General features: G+C 36.0%; 1 protein-coding gene across 1 annotated transcript in view; it reads right to left on the bottom strand.

The window, feature by feature from the left end:
* lmbrd1 (LMBR1 domain containing 1) overlaps window positions 1-25,291 on the bottom strand; it is a 47,442-nt gene that overhangs the window by 7,623 nt on the left and 14,528 nt on the right. The window contains exons 5-14 of the mRNA XM_084947647.1: window positions 24,127-24,194; window positions 21,479-21,567; window positions 16,135-16,208; window positions 10,995-11,120; window positions 10,170-10,322; window positions 7,485-7,549; window positions 7,214-7,316; window positions 6,166-6,270; window positions 5,915-6,064; window positions 4,379-4,454 (exon numbers count right to left, since the gene is read on the bottom strand). Coding sequence (XP_084803773.1) covers window positions 4,379-4,454; window positions 5,915-6,064; window positions 6,166-6,270; window positions 7,214-7,316; window positions 7,485-7,549; window positions 10,170-10,322; window positions 10,995-11,120; window positions 16,135-16,208; window positions 21,479-21,567; window positions 24,127-24,194 — 1,009 coding nt within the window. The remainder of the gene's footprint in view (window positions 1-4,378; window positions 4,455-5,914; window positions 6,065-6,165; window positions 6,271-7,213; window positions 7,317-7,484; window positions 7,550-10,169; window positions 10,323-10,994; window positions 11,121-16,134; window positions 16,209-21,478; window positions 21,568-24,126; window positions 24,195-25,291) is intronic.

Genomic DNA, 25,291 nt, shown 5'->3' with positions numbered 1-25,291 from the left:
AAATCCCAAGAAAAGATACATGTCTCAATATCTGTGCTTGAGTTCATACTAGATTAAAATTTCAAGAATAAGGAATTTGGACACAACTGGCAAATTCTAGGGAAATTTCTCACGATGGCACCATAAATTATAGAACAACTTTAATGCCTTTACTATTTACTAATTATTACTATAACTGTTACTACTGTTTTGTCAACAACAGCATTTCTCAGATAAAAGTATTAACATGGTATGAAAAACAATGAAGAACCAACAGTTTACAAGGTGAGCACATTTTTTAGATAATGAATCAAAACAGGGTAAGTTTTAACAGAACTCATTTTTTTCAAACTATGACGTCTGCTGGAAACTTGCTTTTGTCAGCTTTATAGGAAAGGCACAGTTCCTCTCCAACAAGTCTATATCAATTACGGAAAGAGCACCGATCTCCTGAGTCTTCTCTCTGACACAAGACTCTACCTTCCTGCACCTAACTCAAGCGTCAGATTCTTCTGGTGGCTGTCTTCTCTGTTTTGTGCATACTCAAAGTTTTTCAGACTTTCCCAACTTTTGCAATGATTACTATTTGAAATGTAGCAAATGGCTAAATGGCCAATATAAGTTTTTTTGCTTCAACTTCATCATTATGTAGCAAATGTTAGAATAATGCAGTGGGTACAAAATAAAGACCATCAGCGTTGGTCATGTCTGTGTCACCCCAAAAATATTTTACCATGTGGAGCACATTTTTGCTCAGTGTGACACCCTGGAAAAACATAAATTGTGCAAATCAGATAAATGGAGGCTCTCGACTGTTTGCGCTGCATGTAGTCACCTTTTCACAACTACACACTGTCTAGGGGCAAATCAAATACTATCTTCTTATAAACAAAAGGAATATTATCTAAATGGCAACAGAATTATTTTCTTTTATCATACAGTCACTTTTTTTTAACCGTTTTAGCTATTAAGTGTCTGATTGCAGTCCCTCTCAGTCACATGTGTTATCTCTGCTTGACACTTCCTTCGCCTCATGGTAGGTGGTACAACGGCTGTTGTGAAAGCAGGAGCCATTTACAAGATGGCAAAAAAAAGAACTCATTTTACTAAGCTGGTCAAAAGACAAATTACAACGACACCTTTAGTATAACAGTGCTGAAGAGCTCCAAAACAATTATGAGATAATTCTCACAACTAATCAGGAGCTCTATGAGTCATTTATAACGACCGCACGTCACACTGGAGCACCTCATATGTAAGAAACCAATTGATGTTTAGGCCATTCTTGTAAGAACTACCTGAACTGCTGCTTTACAAAAAGTGTAAAAGCCGCACATTTGGACCATTTTTTGTGAAAAGCAACAACTCAGGAACACCGACAACAAATTTCATACTTCAGTTGCCAGTTGTGACAAAACTTCTTAAGAACTGTAACAGAATCAAATGATAAGGCAGGATGTTTTGTCATAATTACATTTCTGCTAAATTCCAAGCAGTCTGGCATGAAAGAATACCAAACATGTATTCATGATGATGGTGCTTGAATATATTAATAATACTGGCTTCTCTACCAAAATACTTATGATGTATTAAAAGAAACAGTGATATGTTGACATAATAATGCTAAAGATGAATTATAAAATTCTGCATCTGATTTTTCTGACATTCTGTCAATAAGTGTCATTTTATTTTTGGGTTTACTGAACATCACAAATGTCGGCAAAATGTAATAAAAAAATGAAATTATATGACATATTGTTTGTATTTATTTAAAAGCCAGCTATAAGGATAACTCGACGGCTTTACTGTTCTACATGATAATGCATGAACTGATATAAATCTATATTATCCTATATGACAAATCAAATGCAATATGTCTGTATTTGATATTTTCATAAGAGCAGGTTTTCTAAAAAAAAATATTTTATTAAATTTTCTGTTGTACACTTTGGGCATGGATGTAATAGTCATTTTATTCTGGCACCTACATGAATTTCAGTATCTCAGACACTTAAATGCTACATGTAGGTGTATATAAACATTAAATAAAATTAACAGATGAATGTGTTCTTAGGGAAAAGCCCTCAGATGCAGCAATATGACTTTATGCTTGTTTGTTAGTATATTAATATTGGCTCTAATAAAAAACCAAAATAGGTTTTAGCAAGAGCCAAAGGAAATCAGCAGCTAAATTAATGTGTGCAGTTTCCCAGCATAATAGAATATTGTTGAACAAATGGTCACAATAGTCCACAAATTGAGTGTCTTGTGGTACCATCTGATTTGCAGCTATAAAGATATACATAACTTATCTTTTAGTAATGAAGTAAACAACAGGAGAAAATGCTGCAGAATCATGATCATAATTAGAATCATAACCGTTAGAGGTGGGGAAGAAGAACAAACATTATTATCTGAAATACATACAACAAAAAAGCTATCGCCACTTATTTTGAACAATATTCTTTGATAAGCATAAGTATTACTGGGAGATTTACAGATACATAATTACTGTATGTCAGCAGGTGTAAACAAATGGTTTCAATGGATTTATTGGATATAACCTGTTTAAACATTAAATATAGGCAATCAATATAAGCATTGTTTGTTATATGTAATTATATATTTATTTATTTATTTATTGATATTTCAAACTATGGTAATTAAATAGGTGTTTGAATGTTTACCTTTGATTCGAAGGAAAACATTGTAACATAACTTAATTTCAAATATGAAATCATCTGTCTTTATATTCCACATGAAAGTATTGTGTGTGATCCTACTAGTTATTTCTCTACAAGGCTTTCCATTTTTATAAGCAATGATCTTAACATGGCAATGATCTGCCTAATGAGGTTAGAATAATAAATATTTTGTAACTGAAAGATAACTTCTCACACAATGGCAATTGTGAAACCACAGCCTTTAACAAATGCCATTTCCTCTAGTTCAGTGCATTTTAGCCACACACATGCTCTAAATATCATTTATATAGCTCCATAAATAATTACTCCCAAAAATAACTCCAAACACATCAAGTACCATTTAATAAATTATATAAAAGCTTATGATAATAATATCACTAATTTGCTGTTAGATTAATGATACTTGATTGTTAAAAGAATTTCTCTCACTTTGGAAAAGATCTTGCTACTGTTTGGTGCTGCATGCATCTGAAAAATTCAGAAAACAGCCTTCTAGAAACAGCCAGATAAGTGATAAGCTGACTTTAGCTCATATCTACATTTTATTAAAATCTAAAAATTATAGTAACAAGTAGTGAGTATGTTGAATCGGAGCGATTACAGACACGGTTTTACATTTACTTAAGACTACTATAAAATTGTATTGTAGATATTTCAACCTGTAATGGTCAGAATAACATTATAGAAAAAAAAACTCTGTATATGAGCGAAAACTCATATTTAGAAAGGGTTTAGAAAGGTCTGTGTGCTCCTGTGTGAGGTTTCAGGTACTGGCACAGACTTTGTTGTGTGTGCAGAGAAAAGCAGGCTTAACTGTAACAATTTACTTTTCCCCCAGAAAAAATGGACTTTGAGGATTTAGCTATACAATTCTGGGGTAGGGTCTAAAAGACCATAACAGTGAGTCTGAAAGCCATTTGTCTTGTCATGTTACTACAGTTTAGGGCATACTGTAAAACAACACTATTTTTGTTTTGGAGAACAAAAATAGTATTAAGACTATTAAGGTTAGAGTAGGTGAGGAATGATAAAAGGCACATGTGTCAGGTATGTTGAAGAATGAAGTAAATTTATGATCTTGTTTGTTTTTCTTTAAACCTGCGTCGAAATGAAAATAATTCCTTTTCTGTCTGTTTACTTGAAGCCTTCAATGCTATGTTACCCCATTCAAGACAGATGTTACTGTGGATCTGCATATATGTGGAATAGCCAACTAGCTAGATAGATTGTCATATGTATCATAAACAAACTTATTACACAACGTTCACACATTTTTACAGATGTATCTTTGGCTTTACACTTATCCCCTTCACCACCAACAACAGCCTGACATGAGCATTTATCACATGAATAAATAAACATAGTAGAGCTTATACTTATGTGCATGCACACGTTGGTGTATTCATGCCTCCTTTAGTGAATTAAACATTTGCATGTTGACAGTAAGACACTACCTACTGCATTAGTAAACATTTGTTCTTGGTATTATTAATTCTAATACATAATGAATAGTGATAAAGATTACTGAACAGTGTTCTACATTATATAACTTGGTCACACACACCGTCCTTCTGTTCCTCTAGCATGAATTCCACGTTATGAGCAATAAATGTTTCATGTTGTCTTGTAGGTTCTTTAAACATCTTATGATTGGAGCCAGCGCTACTATAGTGTGGTAGAAATGACGAACTTACCCTCAGGTGCATCTGCATCACATATCCTGGAGGTGTTAATAGTTGTATTCCCAGATGTAGGACCTGGTGATGGCATCTGAAACCAAAAAACAAAACAAGAGTGATGTACGTGTTTACTACAGAAACATTAAACACTGCAGTACACAAATATTTTGGCATTTTATGAACATGGAACTGTTTGAACTATCGTCTCTAAGAATTTATAATACTGAATTAGTACAGATCATCAACATACTTTATTCATATATTATCGGCTGATTTACATTATGCAAAGTAAAAACAAGATGATTTGGGTCCAAAGGACTGTAAAAGTTGTAATAATATTAATCTAATTTTCCTGCAGGTATACACAATATATAGCTATATCAGACATATGAGCCTCTGTTAACAATGACAGTACGGTGACAATGCATTTAATAACCAACACAGCTCTGTAATTAATTGAAGAAATCGACTAAATATCTAACTAATAATGAATAAAAGAATTCCTACCCTTAATTCTCAAAACAAAAATTAAATTTGTATATTCTATGTTTAATTTATGTCAATTTTAGACACAAAAATAAAATATTTTTTGGTCCCTAATCCTGCACTTGGGGACATTTGCAAAAATCCATCCAATCAAATGCGATTTGGGGTGATTATCTAACTCCACCCATTATATAAAACTGCACGTGACCATGTGGTGCGCAAGGAAGGTAATATTAGAAATGTAGTGTTTTGATTTAAAAACCAAAAGGAAAAAAAAAGAAAGCAGCAAGTGTTAATTAATTTTGCTCCAGTTCCTCCTCCTGGTCTAACAGCCCAGATGAGGAAAAGTCTAGAGGCAACTAACCCTTTACTGCTTCTTAACTTGATACTTCTCAGCCTCAGCGCATGCATTTGCTAAGCTCTGTCCACTTTTTAAGCAATTTAATCATATCTAAACGAGGAACCTAACAGAAACAAATGTGGGAGCTCATCATGATATTGATCACAGAAGAATTCAACCAGTCCTATTCTATATTTACTCTAAACTGTATGCATCTTTGATATAATGTGATATCAAAATTTAAAAGAAAAGAATCCACTTGATGTGTGTAAACCATGTTTATGCTGTGAGTCAAATGGACTTGAATTTAAAAAGGCTCTTCTGTTTGATTTAACAAGAGGATGTTTCAGTAAAACAACACACCGGTTCATTTAAATTATGTTGTTTAAAAGATTTTTTTTCTGATAAAGTGTAGACGCAAGGGTGCATCTAAGCCACCTGCGTACACCCACACAGCGAGAAAGAGCAGAGCTACATTAGATCACATGAAGGGTAGACTGTCAAACAGCAAAGCCACATAGTCTAATATAGAAAGACGGAACTGAAAACGAACAAGAGTCTAAAAGCCCCGCTGCCAGCCTGTAGAGACCATGCTGCTGCCTACACCAAACTGAACCAAAGAGGTTTGAACACACTGACTAACTGACACTGCCATCGTTAGAAGCTCTCATCAGGGAGAGTGAAAACAAAGAAACACACAGGAATGGACATGAATTTTTCCTTACCTGTACAAGGTATTTCTGGCTGCCATACATGACATATTGTGGGGCTAGACTATAGATCATGTAGCTGGTGTGCAGAACGATCAAAAGAAGAATCATACAGAGGAAGAGGAGAGCCTGGGGGCGAGTTTTCTTAGGTCTTATTTTGTACAGCTGTAAAAAAAAAAAAAAAGAAAAGAAAAAAAGAACACATTATCATGTAGTTAACTGGGCATTTGCAAAAATTTTAATACATAAATAAGGCATTTTCTTACCCTTATCCAGAAGAACCAAATGCCCATGTTACGAATGCCGGCCATGGATGTGAGTACGAAGTACACTGTGATGACTGTGATCAGGATATAATCCAGTGGAAAAACCTGTGACATCAAAAACAAGTCAGCTACCGTATAAATCTTAAATGCACAACAATAATTATTGCATCCAGAAACAAACACTTAGGATGATCTTTCAAGGAGCAACCAGTAAAAATGGGTAATCCCACAGTATCTGGTCAGCTCCAATAAATGCTAACCATATCTATCCTGGTTAGTCTGCAGCACATTCACACACCAGGAAAAAATCTGAACATCAACAACTGTTATGCTTTGCAACATGAAGTGTTCAGACTGGCAAGTTTAGGTATTTAAACCAATTTAGCAGTCATGTTTTGCCAAGCTTTTGTGTGTGGTCCTGTCATTAGCCTCGTCAAAGCAGCTGCTTCTTTTACAGCTAAACTTTAATGAAGAGGCAAATAAACATAAATGGTCCAAGTACCAGGAACTGGTAGATCAGTGCAGGAGGAGAGGCTGTATGGTGTGGTGTGAGCTGATTAAGGTGCAGCTTTTTCAATCACCGGTGCTGCAAAAAAAGAAAGCCATCATGTCCACTCTGGAAGCTGCAGAGAGGGCCTCCAGATGGCTTTCAATGAGGAGGAGTGATCCTTTCGCCAATGCTGCTGGGAAACAAGCCAGGGTCTGAACAACCCTTGCTGGGTTTCCTGAGTGAAGGTGTATGATGCTGAAAAACCTGGAAACTCAATGACCTATCACTGACGATGTGTATTGTGTATGCTAATTTATTTCATTACAAATTAGCACTGACCCAAAAATCTGTTTAATATGTTTAAAGTTCAGCACACTGAAGCACATACTCCCCAAGTTTTAAACAACATTTCAAGTTCATTTAAGAGAGACCAGTGATAAAGCTTTTAAATAATGCTTCATTGAGGTTAATGATGACAGAAACAAAAAAATATGGATTTAAGCATATCTTAATTGAGTATAATCACTATTCCAACGTGAGAGATGAGAGGATACTCACAGGTTGCAAGGCTAAAAGAAGTTCATTCAGAGGATTGGTTAGGTTGGTGCCAAAGATTATGAACCCAGAGCTGATGCCAGCCGAGTGGAGAGCTTTATCCAGACTGAGGAGGAAAAAAATAGAGAGAAAGAAAAAGAAGAAATCTCCAGTATTAAACTTTAATATATAAGGTTAAATGAAGCAATTGCACTGTTTATTCTGGTACATTGCCTGTCTTACAAGACACACACTGCAAACTGTATTTTGTGTTACAGGACAAATCATAACTTACTTTGAAATGAAGAGGGCAATGGTGAACAGCAACGCAACCAGGATAAAGAATATGCCTAGTAATATCTGCAAATAAATCAATCAATCAAAACAGAGAAACAAAAATAAATAACTGCAACAAAATACCAGGATACATTTTTATAAATGACAACTATAGGAGACGTGTAATCACAGTGTGCCCTTGTTTGTGAACTGCATTAAAAGCTGCATTTTAAAAAAATGTGTATTTTTAAAGACAGCTACTTAGTCAGCAAATATAACCTTTCTACCATGTCTTTTGTCAAACAGAGACCATATGGCATAGCCAGCCACAGTTTGGCACTGTCGCTCAGGGTGACAGGGGGAAGCAATGGCACAGCTGAAGCAGAGTTAGGAGGCTGCAATCAGGGAGGAAAAAGCTGGCTGATCAGATGAACGTAGTGGGAGGGGAAAAAAAGTGAATCTAATGTTGATCTTCATATCAATAGTTAGACCAAATTATACCAAATTATCTGAGATAAACCCCTTGCAGCAAAATATTAATTAAGATACTGATGACAGACTTAGGAGAGAAGCAGGCAAGACGGAGAAGAAAAACATAATAATTTAGTTTAATTTAAAAATACAGTAACCAAAGAAATATCTAAAAAATGAGTTTACATGTATTAAATGATAGTAAAGTTATTAAAACATTAAATAAGGCACCTGCCATATATATACACTTTTTTAATAAAAGCTCTATAAATAGGTGGCACAATTTTTCACCCTATTATGGTGCAAGTTTCTTACCTAAAAAAAAAATAAAATTGCTTGTTACATTTCTTGCGCGATCAAAAGAGAGTAACTATTGTGAGTTCCACGTCTTCACGCACTGATTTTAACTGTCAGTGTTTAACATGCTTAGTAAGTCATTTTCGCTCACTGTCGGTGTTGGTATTAAAAGGACAGCATGTGTCTGAGGAACAGTGAGGCTGAAATCGCAATCATTTGGCTTATCACTCTACACCAGTCTCCCAGTATACAGTAAATAAATCTCCCAACTCATTACTGTTTAAATTTGAGTCTGGGGACTATCATTAGCAGCAACCCCCCTGGTTAAAGACAAACTGTTACAGACACTGGTTTAAAATATTTGTTTGAGCCTGCAGTGCAGTTAAGTACTGAAAAATGAACAGCAGTAGGAAAAGTAAAATGTGAAAGAAGGGAATGATGCTGGAATTTATTTTATCCTTAACACATGGAAAAGGCATTAAAAGTGAGGGGTCTGCAGGACTGTAACTGGGCATTACCACTGATAAGGCATGTGGCAATGCCGAGTAATAAGAGCACAATAAGCATGTAAGCCATTCATATAGGCACAAAGTACATTTGTGTGCACGTGCTGGCTGCATAGGTTGAAATATGAACAGAAGTGGATATTCTTTCAGTGAGTTATTACAATAGCACTGCAGCCAGCCACATAAGTCTTTTATATCAGTTAAAAGAAGAAAAAATGTTTTCTATAACATGGGAATAATCGAGAAGGAAATATACGACAACGAAAATCTGTTATCAAAGTCTTTTGATCTTTTTCAGTAATGTTATAAACATTCTTGTCACTGTATTTCAGCTGCAGTTCAATAAAACTATTAGGAGTAAATACTTCTGCTGCTTGAGGATTTGCAGTATTGTAACTTTATATTATACCTTTTATTCAGACCCTCCACCATTATGTTTAACAAGAATAATAACAGTCATAAGTCTGTTATGCAAAGCCATTTTCATTGTGAGAGCCACTGCATTGTCTCAAAGTCCAGTGAAGTGTATTTATGCCATTTTCAATAGCTGTTTCTGCCAATTGCTGATAAAAAAAAGCACACACAATAAATGAGTGGTTTGGAACAAGGATATATTATTAAGGATTGGTAAGAAAACCTAGCCACGCGGGATTCTGGCTGAATTCTTGATTTTTTTTTTGCCCCCCAAGTGACTGCATGAAAAGCCAATGTGCTTTTTATTTAACTTCAAAAAATTATTATAAAGCACTTCTATTCAATACCATGAAAAACTGCTCAAATGAAATGTATGTAATTGATCAGAACTTTGATGCACTTTGAGTCTCTACATTATGCTCATCAGTACATTGTGTCTGGATGTTTAATACTGGGCCAGTAATGTTGGGACCAACATGTCCACTGGTAGCCAAAAAAAGGAAGAAAAAAAATATGAAAAACAATAAAAAGACAAGTTTCTTGGTTGCTTTGGTCTATCCCTTGGGTACCATGAGATCCTGCCTGAGAAATATGAGACTCCCTGAGAGACTTCAGAGTAAATTAGGTGAATAGATTTCCTGTGGGAATCATGTAACTATGCGGTTGTGTAAAGTAGAACTCAAAGTAAATCTAGAGCAGTTCAGATTGGAAATTGAGCACAAAGAAATTGTTTAGGAAGAAGTAGTTGAAGGTGGCTATAAAAATACAAACACAAAAATGATGTTTTAAATGTATTATACAAACTAGAGCGGGTTTTTGCAGCTTCACCTATTCTTAATCTCAAATATCAATTAAAAGAAGCACTGAATGAATACAGCACTATCTATGTTAAATAACCCTGTCTGTATGCTTGCATTCAATACACACACATCAGCATAATTTCCCTTTGTACAGAATACTTTGGAGAACATAATTTACTTTTGTGAATGAGAGCCAATTCCATAATGGACACTCACCTTGAAAGGTCTGAGAGCACTGCCCACTTTAGTGCAGCAGTTCCTCTCTGCAATTTCCAGGTGTCTCCCCCTGCGCCTGAGGACCTGTAGTTTGCCCTCCAGCTCCTGCAGGTTGTTTCTATCCCTCGAGGACAGAGGACGTCCATCTTGGCACTGACAAGACGACCAAAAGATATCCCAAATGCATCAATGATCGATATTATGCGTACTTTTGAAACCACACTGCTGGAAGTTTTAATGGGAACATTGAAAAATGTAGATATCATTTTATCTGCAAAAATATGATTTTAATAAATATTTACAGTCAAGTGAATGAGTATGTAGACTAAAAATAGTGGGAGTATTATATAAATGCTGTTTTCTAAACATTCTCAAAGCATATACATACAGTGATATACATTTACAAGAATCATATTTAAACTACTGCTCTCACAATATTAAAGCAAACTGTGCGTGTTTTGCATTAACCTCCTTGCTACTGTGAAAATAACCTTTAATGCTGCCCATACCTGGTTTTTAACAGGTGCATTTATGCAAGGGACAAATAAGGAATGATCTGGACTATTGTTTAAACTTCATGTTGCCATGAGCAACTAATAGATGTCTACACTTTCAGTATATGTGGCCTCCAGCTGGGAAGGTGGTTGACTAAAGCAATGTTACCCACACATAACAGAATTCAAAGACAAAGGGGCACATATGAGATAGAAAAATCCAGAATGATATTAAAGAAAAAACAAATAAAAACAGCATTTGATTTCATATGTTTACTAAAGTAAATCTTTTAAGCTTAAATAACTCTTTGTGTCTTCTGATGGGACTCACCTTGGATTTTAGCTTTTCAATCTGATGCTCAACATCATCAATGTCCTCAGTGTTCTCCAGGCGTTCATACTTAACACTGCGGGTGCCTTTTATCAGATTCAAAGGCATAACAGACATACCATATGCCTGGAAGACAGTGCAAAACTACCATTATAATCAGACATCATTGTCAGAGTGAGCACATATGGCACGTGCATCCACCCACACAGGCTCCTGCCTGACGGCAAACCCATCACAATGTGGGACATGACAACAGTCAAATGAGGGTAAGCAAACACACACAGAGCAAATCATATAGTTCCTGGCCTCCCAGGCCATGTCATTTTTTGGTTCAGGAAAAAAGATTAAAATGGTGGAACCTATAATTGTGCTGAGGCTTATTGGAGAATTTGCTGCAACCATTTTGTGAGGATATCACTGCCTTATATCACTCTGATGCATTTACAGCTTAACAGTGCCCCCATGTGACAGCACTACCCTCTCTCTAGGATATGAAGAACTTGTTCTAATTATAATTTTCAATAGACGCATCTAGATCTGAGGTAGGAAAATCAAGATGCAATCAATTTTCACCTGAATTTAAATCAACAGATGTCATTTAATTTTATTTCTTTGTAAAAGTTAGATACAATATATAAACACTGCACAGTTTCCCACAAAGATAGACAATAAGAGAAAACCTGTGCTAAATTCAGAGGGTGCTTTCATCTTTCAGAGGTCTTAAATCACCTGAAGGGACATCTGGACTTTAATCAAAAACGAGGGACATCTTTAATACCAGGAAACAGACCAATCAATACAAAGAAAAGTAAAAGCAACAGGCCAATGCTTTCACAATGCTGTCTCACTTTTATCAACTTGGAAGTGTGCCATTTTACAGGTTCATAGTAAAACAAAGGGCCATTCTGTGCAAAAGATGCTGCCCTCCTTCTTCCATTTTTCATGTGGGGAAATGTCACAGTCTATATTTTTCTAAAACAACTTTTACTAGTTTTTGAGTGTTAGGTAGCATTAAGAGAGCCGCATGGGATACTAAGTCAGGCTACACTATTATTAGTCTCTGCTGAGGATCTCTGCTACGGGCGAATGTCGCCTCTTGCAATGAATCATGGAGCTCTTAAGGCCAGAGCATGTCCCGAATATCAAACACACTCATAAAAGGAAAACCTGTCCCAGATCCCAAGAGAAACATTTCCCGCCCCTGAAATGTGCAACTATATGAGAGAAATAGAAAAGAAACTAAAAGAAAGACAAAATAGGTTTCCCTCTGCTGGAGTGTACATTTTTAGCTCACTCATCGTAATGCATGCTCATTAAAGTTATTTTAAAACCCACCGTGGTCAATAATAACCAGAAATAGCTCAGCAGGGGAGCTGGGAATGTGTATGCAACTCAATAAGTGTGTGTTGGCTGAGGGTGAAGTCACTAGCTGAAATCATTCAGTCACATGACTGCTGAGTGGGAAGAGGGAGAAGTAGTTGGGCACAGGTCTCCTACACAAGCCTCTTTGTTTGTGTTTCCACTGGATGGATCTGAGGTCCACCACAAGTTCTCAATGCTATCAGTTAAGAAATAACAAAGCATAAAATTCTCTGGATAGAATAATAATAATAATAATAATAATAATAATAATAATAACAAATTGTTCTGCACTGGGAACTAATACAGGATTAAAAACAGACTTGTACCCTAAAGTGAACAGGGAAGAGAGCAACTATCTTTAAAATAATGATTATTGCAATGTTAGGCAGTGGTTCACTACACTGTCTCATCCTCAGCCCTAAACTGCTTCTGCCAGAGGTCTTTTCCTGTTAAAAGGGAGTTCTTCCTTCCTACAGTTGCCAAGTGCTCACTCTTAAGGACTTTTCAAACCAGACACGTAAAACCCATGTGAATATTTCATTTGTTTACTTTTTTTTTTCAGACTAAATTAGTGTTTATGCAGCCATTCATGCCAACTGCGTAATTTTACTGGACAAATTTGCGGCGTTTATTAATTTATTAATTTTTATAAAAGCACTTTGTGACTTTTTTTGAACTTGCACTATTTTAAAAAAGATTATATTGAACCTAACCTTTCTTTTGCCAAAAAATAAATAAATTCAGATTCAGATTATGAAGAAGAGCCTGGCAGAACCACTGAGCTAATTTGTAATTAACTACAATCCTTTAAATATTTGGAAACGTTGGAGTTTGTGTCTCTACGCTGATTTTTAACCAGATTGGATCTGGGGTTGGGCAATGCAAGTAGGAGTATACAGTTTTTTATTGATAACTGTTTATCTTATTATCATAATCTGAACTAATAAACAGAATATATTTATTCTTTTAACTTGACAGTGAAAAAAAGCTTAAAATGGAACTATTTTTGCCTACTAGTATCATATAAAAACTATACCATTTTTCACTTAGAAAATAATGTACCAGTGCACTGTTGGCTTCCAAGACAAATGAGGAATAACTTGTGGTTAAAGTGAAGAAAAGAGTTAGTGCTCGCTACTAACTGGTTAAATAATAATAAAAAATGTAAGAAATTATGCAGACCTGATATTTTGTACTGATAGCTGATAATTCAGCATCTGACCTTCTCATGTCATGGAAACCTGCAGCTTATTAACACTAATATGGAATCAGTGATGTTTTAAACTGAGGAATCCAAAACCTCTGTAACTACATGTGTGCATTATATACAGTCTGCTGGTAATACCGTCTGTGATTTCATCCTATTAAATAGATATACTTATTACATGAAGTTTATAAAATAGTAATTTCATTCAGGGACATACTGTCCTTCTGTTCATGTCATGTACTTCTCCTTGTTTAGAATTTCAGTTTGTAAGTGCTTATCACACTAAAACACGTCTTGTTGTATTCAAAATCCAATGTCACAAACTTTGAACTTCAAAATGAAATACAAAATATAAAAATTTAATTCAAATTTAAAAAAAGCCTCGGGGTGTTACAGAATTCTAGAAAAACAGATATCACTCCAATTCTCTGGAAGAACCTTATGCCCAGGTCAATTTCAGGGTCTGGGATTACACTACCAGACATTAACCAAATTTAATTCAGTATCAGTATTTTTATGGCTTTCACTTTAAGAGCAAGACAATGGCATCTCAACAGCAGACAGAGCCATGACAGTCATAAGTCAATATGCTAGCTAAGCTTTTAAAGGAAGTAAACGATGCCAAAGGATCTCACATGATGCATGAGCTTTGAGATTTTGCTGATCCCTTGTAATATCATTGGGTTGAGTGAAGCAGAGTGGGAGATTACAGAGTAATTAGGGATAAGAAAAAGTTCTTTTTTGTGTACTTAAATTCTTTTCATTAAATATTTTCTTATTTATTGCCCTCTAAAACAGATTAAAATAGTTGAAGTTGCTATCAAGTGCAAAACACTATGTTTGCAAAACATATTAGAAAAATAAATAAATTTACTGAATTTAAACTCAGTGTATAATCTCTCTAAAGCTGAGCTCTATTTGATTTACAGTACTGACAGGACCATACATTATCAGAACACCCCAACAATAAAATAGTCATTAGCAGCCATTAACTGTTTCTGTCTATAGAACGGTAAATAACATTGCTTGAGTTTTGTTTAAGTTACTTCTAATAAGTGAACTATGCACACAGAAAGAAAGCGTGCAGCCTTACGTCAATGTGAACGAAATTTAAGTGCACCAGGTTGCAGAGCTGTATAGTGTTTACATCACAGAGCTGTGTGCATTAAGAGTACATGGCGAGTTCTGCACAAAGGGTAGTGATAAATTAGCAAAAGGAGTCATGGACAACATTTCCACTGCTTATGGAACCTGTCACTTGGCTTCCATTAAGTTAATCGGGCTTAGTAGCATAAGATGATAAATTAGACAGTTCTTTGCAAATACCGGTAGGTTGCCACCTACAACAGTTTTCACACTTGTAGTTAGAGAAGAGAGGAGATACAGCAGATAAAAGGACATTATTCAAAGTCAGACACACAAAAAAAGAGTTTCTGCTTTGAGGCTGTGACAATAAAAGAGGTACAGGCTGCTGTTGCTGTCGCCTAAAAGCCTGAGTTCTTTGATTGACTTTATCAAAACAAGGAACATCAAAAACAAAGACACGCCGGGTGTTTTGATTTCCTCGGGGCATTTGGTCCATAGCAGCATGGGCCAGAACATATCTGAGCACAGTTCCATCCTCAAAATGTACTCGGTAATTATGCACCCTTTGGAGAACGGTTACACAAAGGTGAGAGAACAGTGGATAAATTCCCAGATGACACAGATTTTTTTTGTGTTAAAGGGCAACTGCCTCGACAACTTATTTGACTTGGTTGTGTATTATTCATTAAGAGTTCCACATTCAATTGTTGTTCATCTGTCAGATAGGATTCTTTGAGCTCAACAGAAACTCGATAGATTGAAGTTGGTTGTCAGTGTTATTCTCAATGTCTGGGCTGATCCTAATAGCGCTCTTGTATTTTTTCCCCAACAGACACTAACTCATGTCAACCACAACCTCCAGGTATTATTCACAGATTAGTTAAACAATGAAAGCTATGAAAAATAGACAACTTTTCATAAGTTCTTTTTTTTCTGACCCAGCAAAAAACACAATCAATATATAACCAAATATACAGAGAGCGAGAGAGAGAGAGAGAGAGATAAGTGGCTGATAAGGCTGGGAGGAGGATCCATACATCAAAAGTCTCAGGTTATTAGATAAAAGACAGCAGCCTAAACAATTTCAGCAACTAAATGCTTTATCTTTAAGATCACAAGACATTACTAATAGTAAAAGGCAACTCCATCACCAGGTCAACCAATACTATGAGAAACCATTTGTACAAAAAACCTGCAGTGCACTTGAAAGACTTTAAAAGCTAAAAAGAAAAATAAATTATAACCACTAGGTAAATCAAACTTGGTATGTTTGACAAAACAAAGATAACAATTTAGTCCCATTTCATACGTCAAATCATTTTATAAGTCAGTCTGTTGTGTCTTAATAACCACAAACTGTATTAAGCTGCAGAGCTGGTAAGTTTTGGAAGTCATCCCATTGTATAACTGCTTAATTACCAAGCAGATGAACTGAATGTTGCTCCAATGAACACATGAAATAACACTGACCACTTGTCAACTCACCGTGTAAGTGATCACTGCCAACATGCCAATCAAGGTCAAGGAGCTGATGGAGAAAGACAGGGCAGGAAGACCATCTGTAGAAGGAAAATCCGGTAAGGAATTAGAGATGTGCCATTGACCTCTGAAGGACACATCGATGGACTCACAACATGTACAAACTCAAGATCACAATTTCTGCTCTTTTTATGTTTTTCAGGCAGCTGTTCGTTGAGTCCTGCTATTAGTTGAGATGTTAAAATTGTTCAAATCCTATTGCATTGAATGTATTAAATACCAGAAACTGTTAATATTTGCTCCAGTTGTCTACAGGGAGGTCTTTAAAGTATCCACAGTGATTGGAAGACAGTGAAAACTAATATTGGGACTAGATTCGAGGCCCTCCACTGTGAAAATAAAGTCCATTGACCTTTCATAGAAAGTGCAACTCTAAATAAATTTTTCTAGGTAATGTATGGTTTTACTTGAAAGTATACATTACAAACGGTGGAAAGATAGTAGTAAGTACAGCAAATTAATGACAAACAAATACAGTACTGTGAAGAAGTATTTTTCCCCCTTACTTATTTCTTGTTTTTTGTTAAAATTATGATTTTATTAAGCAAAAAAAAAGCTATGCAAAGTAATCACCCCTGTTTTTAACTACATTTGTGGAAAGCTGAGCTCACTTTCACTAGCCACACACAGGACTGTTTACTGCTAGACCTGAAACAGAACCTGTCTGATAAACTTAAGTGGGCTAAAAGAACTATAAAAGAAAGTTAAAGAAAAGCAACACATCTTGCAATGATGTAAAGAAACTCAGTAACACATGAAAAACAAAGTCAGTGATATATAGCAGCCTGGAAACCTTCTTGAAGGCTTTGGGACACCAGTGAATCACAGAAAGAGCTATTATTCACAAATTGAGAAAACTCAGTGGTGAATTTTCCCAGGAATGGTCGGCCTACCAAAATTACTTCAAGAACGCATCAATGACTCATCCAGGAGGTCACAAAAGAACCCAGAACAACACCTTAAGAACTAAAGGTTTAACTTACTTCAGTTAAGGTCAGAGTTCGTGATTCAAAGATAAGAAAGAGACTAAGACAAAAAAGACATCCATGGAAGAGTTCCCAAGCGAAAACGTCATCTCACACATGTTAAAAATATCTCCCAAGACTTTCGGGAGAATATTTTGTGCACTGATGAGACGAAAGCTAAACCTTTAGAAAGGTTTGCATCCCGTTACATCGAGCGTAACCATGAATTAGGCTCTCTACAAGAGAATCCCGAAAGAGAATGTCAGGTCATCAGTTTGTGCCAAAAGCACTTGGATTATACATCAACACAATGATTCAAAACACACCTGCAAATCCACCTCTGAATACAACAACAAAAACAAAAAGGTTTTTGAGTGGCCTAGTCAAAGACTGAAGTGAAATCAGATTGATACACACTAGCATGACCTTGAACAGGCCGTCATGGTTGAAAACACTCCTGAATTAACATAATTCTGTAAAGAAATGTGGGCCAAAATTCCTCCACAGTGATGTGAAAAACTAATTGGTACTTATTGCAAATGCTTGATTGCAGTTATTGCTGGGTGGCAAAACCAGTTTCTAGTTTATGAAAAGAAAATATTTGTTAGAAAGGGGCAGGCAGGTTTGGACAGCTTTTTTTCCCCCTTAATAAATAAAATCACTTTTTTTTTTTTAACATTTATTTTAGTTATCTTGGTCAAACATTAAAATCTGTTTGATAATAAAAAATAATACAAGTGGGACAAATATGCAAAAAACAAAAAAAAGGAAAAAGAAAGGAGAATAACTTTTCACAGAACTGCAAGATTTGGTGGTTTTGGTGCGAGCCCGAAGGGCTAAAGCTTAAAAATCATATTAGTATCTGCTGCTTGTACTACTCATTCATTTTTTGTAAGCACCCCATACCCACAGATCAACAATAAATGTTATATCATTGAATGGGGATAATGCTTGTTAGTATTCAGGATTTAGTATGTTATTTTAATGAACAGAATTTCTTTTTCCAGAGATACACCTATTCAACATTTTTGTCATCACTGCCATTTAATACATTGATCATAGCCAATGTTTTAACAGCTGCAGGTCTCAATTCTGATGTGTGGTTGAGCTGATGTGTGTCACCTTTGATTGAGCCAGAAAGAGGACCACCCATAAGGCAAGGGCAACAGTAGGTATCACACCAGCTGTCAGAGTTAGAGTTAGAAGACAGGGATTGATGAAGAGACTGATTGCCACACTCCCCTGTCAGGATCCCACCTGTCATAGTGCTCCAAGTAAAAAGCTACACATTTGTCCCTCTGTAGATATCCCGCATTTTCTCAGCAGCAGCCTCATAATGCCCAGCCCACCTGTCAACACGGGCATAGGTGGCTCTGCTTGCCTTTCTCCTTGACAGTGGAATTTGAATGGGAATTTTAAGTCAGTATTCAGGGCATGTATGTTGTGCTGTTTATATCATTTATCACTTTCCTTTATAGGCATCTAACAAGCAGCAGGACAAAGAAGTGGAAAATAGAGATAAATTATATACCTGCTCCCTATTGTATTGTATGCAAAAGGAAAACTTTGAAGTCTGACAGCTGGGCTTAACATTAACATGTGAATACGTGTTTTCTACTCCCGAGTGTTTCATCGCGAATTTGCTGCCTTTGTTTAGTGGTGAGCTTGGTAAAATAGACAATAGCATCATGTTCTGCATAGAGAACATTCTGTTCATGAACTCCACACAAAGCAAAGGATACATGTTTGCTGCCAGTATTCTTGGTTTCTTGAGCAGATTTTCTGGGGCTTAAACATAGGGAATATTGTCTTTTATCACTGGTGCTTCCACGTCTGGACAGCTTCGACTCCAAGAGAAACGGAATGAGGCAGGTCTTATCTCAACCCCACATATATATAGCCCTACAGGCCTGTGTTCATGCATAAGACTTATAAAGAAAGGTGTTTATTAAGGAACTCCTTTAGCCCTAGCACCCTACTTCTGTCGAGCGACTGAGTAATTAAAAGCAACTAGCAACTAGTCATCTATTCAAAGGGAAAAAAAAAATCAGCATCAGTACACCTTTAAAGAGTTTTTAAAAGAGTTAACCACAAGTACATCACATTTTTGTCATGGATAAACAAATGCTTAACCCAAAGGATTTGAGTGAAATTAAGGATCTTCAAGTGATGCTTTACAGCATCTACTTCCAGGGGCAGCACTTAAGTTTATAATTTCTTTTCTTAATGCTGAAGAAAGGAAAAAGTCAAGATAAGTTAAGTGTCAGGAATATTGTTCAAGTACTCATAGTAGTTAAAACTGGACTACTGCCCACTGCACTCTCCCCCTTGAGACATGGCCAAAAATACACGACGGCACTGTATGGTCTTGAATACCAACACGAGAGCTAGTGATCTGGAGAACATTAAGGCATCACTTGAGCACTGTAACAAATGTAATGCTGGAACTATTGAAGAGGTAGTGACTTTAATGCACAGTTGTTGCAAAGCAGTCAGGAGGGTTATGTGGTAAAAGTGCCTTTTCTTTACACAATTAACCTCCCATCTGGAAAGAGAAGAGATGGGGAATTACAAAAGGGATCATCCTCACATTTCCTCAGCAGCAGAGCAATTTCCCCCTGTGCCAAAGGAGGAAGGTTATAGAGAGCATGTAGGGGTCCACTATTATGCAGAGAGGCAGATGGTTCAACTTCCTCCTTGATCCCCAGATGGCAAGAGGCCAAAAGAACTATTAGGAGTCCACATTTGCCAGTGTTTAGCATGAGCATATTCTCAGCCTTTGTTCCATTCAACAAGTGATAATGCCCAAATAGGGAGTTTTTACAGTGTTGTTAGGCATCAACACAAGCTATTTTCTTTATAAAATAATTTCTTATCACATTTTATATGACTGTTCAGGTAGAGAGTGACTGGAAAAGCTTGCTACATAAAGTTATTGAGTATTTAGGGCAGTATTGCAATCTGTTTTCAAAGCTTGACTTCTGCTGTCGATCTTGGCACTTTCTATGACAAATACAAAGACTGATTTAAGAGTGATTACTAGACAGCCTGTCTGTAAATCACAAATGAAAGCTAAAATATATATTTACACTAGGAGAGCTAAGGGGGTCGTTTTGTAACTTAACTCATATTTCTTGACTTTTTCCTAAAACGGGTTTATTTATGGTGAATTTACAGTTGTGTGGAATAAAAAGAAAAATGACAACCATTTATAGCTATAGCCACTGAGGACATCATTTTTACCTAAAAGAAATTAACGCAAATGCTGTACACTCAACCAGTCTGGCTGCCAAGCAACACATTTGTTATTAACCAATAACTATATAGGTCACTATAGTTAGATAAAAGAAGAATAATCATTGTAGTGCTAAATAAGTTGCAGATGGGATATTGAGCCAGGGTGGAGCAGAACAGAGTCCCGGACGGTTTGCTGACTGTGCAGAGCAGCAGGGATGTGATGTTAATGAGATGATAAACAGTCACTGTTCTACTTACTACAACAATTCATTCATTAAAATGTGCTTCTTATCTTTTGTGGGCAACTGTGAATTAACTTTTAAAATGTAGGCAATGGTCGGTTCAACCGGCTCCACAACTTTTCCATAATTTTGTTCTCCTACAATAAATAAAGTATTTAGATGTGACAGATATTGTTGTGTTTGTTCTTGTTCATTAGTGGATTCTGTACCACTATTGCTGTTGCTGCTTGACAGAGCCTGGCAGTTCTAGAGGGTTTGTGGTACAAGTTGTTACAATTTTACATTACATGGGTGAGGGTTTTTTTTCTGATGGTTCCAGTGAGCTAAATGTGGAGAGGGCATATTAACAATTTCAGTCCATATTTGACATCTCATCTTTGACATGTTCTAGTTCCACTTAACTTTCAATGGTGCACTTTAAGTTAACCACATTTTAAAAACTAATTTGAGACTTTCAAAACTTCCACATAATTTTCTAGCCATCCAAGACATGACTACCAGCTCATATCCTCCCTCTCCAAAGTGGAGAGGGTTATGCATTGTATTAAAGTGTTTAGTCATGGTTATAATGGTAGTCCAAAACCCTGTGTTACATAGACAGAAAAGCTGTACTGGACAGTACTGTGATCAGTGATCAGGCTATATGTAAAACTGACATTATAATAACTTGATAATAGGATGACAGTAGAAATAAGGAAATCCTACAGGATGAGGTGGATTGAATGAAGTAGTTTCACTTTCAAGTGATAAAGAGAATAAATATGATAAGTCACGGGAACAACTGCTATAAAACAAGACATAAATTAGACATAAGTGTAGGCGTTTTTCTAAAGAATGGGTACTTACGACTACTCCCAAGTTCCTCAAAAAGGTATTGTACTTTCTCCCACTGAGTAGAATTCTGACCGGGTGGGGCGGCGAGTGGAACAAACGCTCTGTAAGAATAAAAAATAATAACTTTTAAGACAGATAAAATTAATGTGGTTCTTTCTAGGCTATCTTTGTCCTCATCACAGAGACAAAGATTCACAGAGATTCATATTAACAGCACATTAAACTGCTCTTTTCAATGAAGGAAAGTACATGAATAATAATAAGGTTTCCAAAAAATGAAGTTTCCAAAAACTTGAGATATTAATCAAATCATTTAAAAATAAAGTAAACCTTGTATTTAATTAAAAACAGTACAAAAACAACATGTAAAAATTATTAAACTTACGCATTAATAGTTTCTGGAAAAACATCTATTTTCTTACCTCGGCATAAACCACAACTGTTAAACTGTATGCAACTGGCCTACTGTATTCTCCTTACTTTCACAGTAAACTGCTGAGCTACAGGTTCAGTCAGGTCAGCAGTTTCTAAGTGTCCTTAAATGATGACCCATGCAGCTACTCAGCCAGATACAGACATACATTGGCGCGAGCCAGTAATTATGGCCTATGTTTACACATGTGACTATGAAACTGACTTGGATAACATAGCTGAGAAGGAATTTATTATGGCAATGGATAATAATCACTGAAACTACTGTTACTACAAAAGAATTCTTACAAGTCAGCGGTAAGCATATAGCTCAAATGATTAACACCTGATTATTCAAAATGAAGCTATTTACACTTTTTCATAAAAGCTTCTCAGTTTTGTCGTTTTGAGAAAAACAGCTGCCACACAGAGATTAACAAGCGCCACTCTGCTCTCTCTGATAGTCTATTTTTAATGTACATTTTGAGTAATAAAGAGACCTACGTTTCCCAACCGGGTGATTGGCAGAGATCACTTGTATTTTTTTTAGGTAAAGAGACAACACAGCAAATAAAAACCTGAAATAGGACAGAAACTACTCAATTCAGAAAAAAGAAACAATGGTTACCCCCAGAAGGCAACCAAGGCAGAAAGAGTTTAAGCAAATGTCACCAATTGTTACCACAGTAACATCCACCTTAGGCTTGAGTTGGACTGAGTGTTCTATGTACATTTTATTTTATTGTTTCCACTTTAAAATTATTTTAGCAAAATCAAGACCAATCTAAACAAAAAAATCCCAAACTAAGTCTAAAGTATCCAGACCCAAAGATATTTTCTGATGTTATATGTATTTCCTCTAGGATTCATACTTGCACTTTATCTTTTTAATGTGAATTCCTTTGGCCATCATATGTCTCACTTTTGTTTTTAGAAAAAAGAAAATAAAAAGCTCCCGTTAGCTTACTCAACTCTTCATAACTGTGTCTACATAAAGGTTTTTAAAACTTCATTCTTATATCCATCAGATGAGAAATGTTTGGCAGAGTTGGTCTTGCTTTGGTCTATTTATCGACATTAATTTCCAAACTTTTGTGTGTTGTGGTTCACTCTTTTTGGAGAAGTAACCTTGCTTTACTTGTTGCAGAATTCAGAAGCCATCATCTTTGATCACCACTGTAACAGTCTCTCGTTGCCACTTAAAACGTGTTTTGAAATTTTTAGTGCACATCTTCTATGTAGTTCCAAAAAATAAGTTTGACATAGTGTCTTAGTTATAAAAATCTAGCTTCTCTATAACTCTGACAAAGCTTGACTTCAGTTCCTCCGATTTCAAATTTAAAAAAAAAGAGAGAGAGAGAGAGAAAAAAACTGTTAATATTATTTACATTACTACAAAAAATATGTTTAAAAAAACTGAAAGCATTACATCATTGGCAGTCAGATTTTAAGAAACATAGATAAATAAGTAGAAATCCTGCAGCGAACAATCAGAGGCTATTTAAGGAGTCAGTCACCTTGCCAGGTTTAAAGACAACAAAAGCCTGTAACATGAAGCAAAGACCTACTAAGTGAACACTGCCCAAACAGGGCCATTATGTCTGCTGGTATCAGAAAAGCAGTCTGAGATTAAAGCTATCATGTTGCTGAAAATCAAAGCACCTAAGCAACAATTGCCAGAACAAAGCACCAATAGTTCCAGTTTATTGGGCAAAGGAGAGGGAAATTGCTTCTGTCTTTAAAAAAATCCTGACATCCAGACTTTCAGCTGTAACAAAGTATAGTCATGTGTCCTTTTTTTCTCCCAGCCAGGTAAGCCTTCTCTCAGTGCACCATTTAATGGTTGAGAGAGCGCATTTAATTGTGTAGGTTGAACTTCAGGTGTGTTGCTGTCACGGTTGCAAAGGAAATCTATTATGTTGTGTTGGTGTTCCTAAACACAACCAGTTTTAAATCTGCACATAAACAGAGCATGGCTGAAAATGTCTAAATGCTGAATTTCTAACAAAGATCTATTTAAATGCACTCTGCATTCAAAGAATCTAGTTAGCACTCATACACAAAAACAAAACACTTATTTAGAGAAAGGTACATAGCTTTGTCTCCTGAATGGCTTATCATGGCCAGACAAATGGCCCTGTAGCTGTTTGAAGGGATCGTCTTCTCATTAACTCAACACAATGATGTATCCACACCCGAGTACCTGCCGTGTACTAAAGCAGAAGAAGCCAACCATGTCTCCAACTCACCCAATTAAAAGAAGCGCCACGCAGACAATGACGAATCCAATTGTGTACTTCAGAGCATTTTTCACTTGCTGTAATGAAAAAAATACATTTAACTGGTCAATCATAGCCATGAAGTGAACTATTATTATTCATTGTGAGTGAGGGAAGGGGTCATATTCCATTCAGTTAAGGACTATCGAGAGTGAGAACTATACAGAGCCAGTGTAGATCCTGTTTGACCTGGCAGAGATAAACTGTCACTCCTGGTGCTATTCAAGGCTTTTAAAGTAACAATACAAAGGACCTTCCAATCTGTGAGAGAAAGTGCCTCTGTCAGCTCAAAATTGACACATGCATGGGAGAAACAGCACTATGAGATAGCTGCTGTTTGGTGCTCGTGAAATTACTAAATGGTAAAATCCCTCACTAAAGCATCTTCTAAAGTCTCACTGAATGAATGCAGTGGTTCAGTAAATTGGGGTGACTATTTTCATTACCACAATGAAACACGTGTTGGATAAAATTCGTGAAATCTGCTGGGTAACTTTTCTTCATGTGTTATGACTTTTTAAGTGGCAATGCCTTGCAGACTGAAATGTTACCTACAAACTGAGAGCAGGTGAGCTAATGGTAGCAAACATTAAGCAGAAGAAAGCCTGTTTTATCTCAAAAAAAAAAAAAAAATCCTGACTGGTCCTTCCTTTCAGAGGAAAACTACAGTTAACACCAGTCAGATATTTGGAGTAACTATCATGGAGTAATTGATTTTTTTTTTATCAAATCTAACCTGTCTTTTTTCTGGCTAGTGTTAGTTATTGCCTGTTAACAAAAATGAAGTGAAAAACTCAGAGTTTGAAGTTGGTAACTGAATTTAGCTACAATTACCACCTAACTAGTGTCTGTAACTTATGGATACATTTGGAAATGCGAGTTGGCTAGCATTAGGGCTGCACGATTTTGCATAAAATAAGAATCACGATTTTTTTTGCTTAGAATTGAGATCACGATTCTCTCACGATTTTCTTTTCCAGTATAAATATTTATTGCGCTTATTAACTGCACATCAACTTCGTAACAATTGAGACTGAACATAAAAACAATAAATAAACATAAAAACAACAAATGTCTGACATTTTGTCGTTGCCGCAAAATCTTGTACTGCTTGAAATTCCGTCTCCACCGTTGC

Source organism: Perissodus microlepis, chromosome 13, assembly GCF_051167445.1.
Source record: "Perissodus microlepis isolate ML-2025 ecotype Zambia chromosome 13, ASM5116744v1, whole genome shotgun sequence".
NCBI classification, from domain to species: Eukaryota; Metazoa; Chordata; class Actinopteri; order Cichliformes; family Cichlidae; genus Perissodus; species Perissodus microlepis.
Note: the sequence above shows the minus strand (reverse complement) of the source record. Positions and strands in the feature narration are given on the sequence as shown.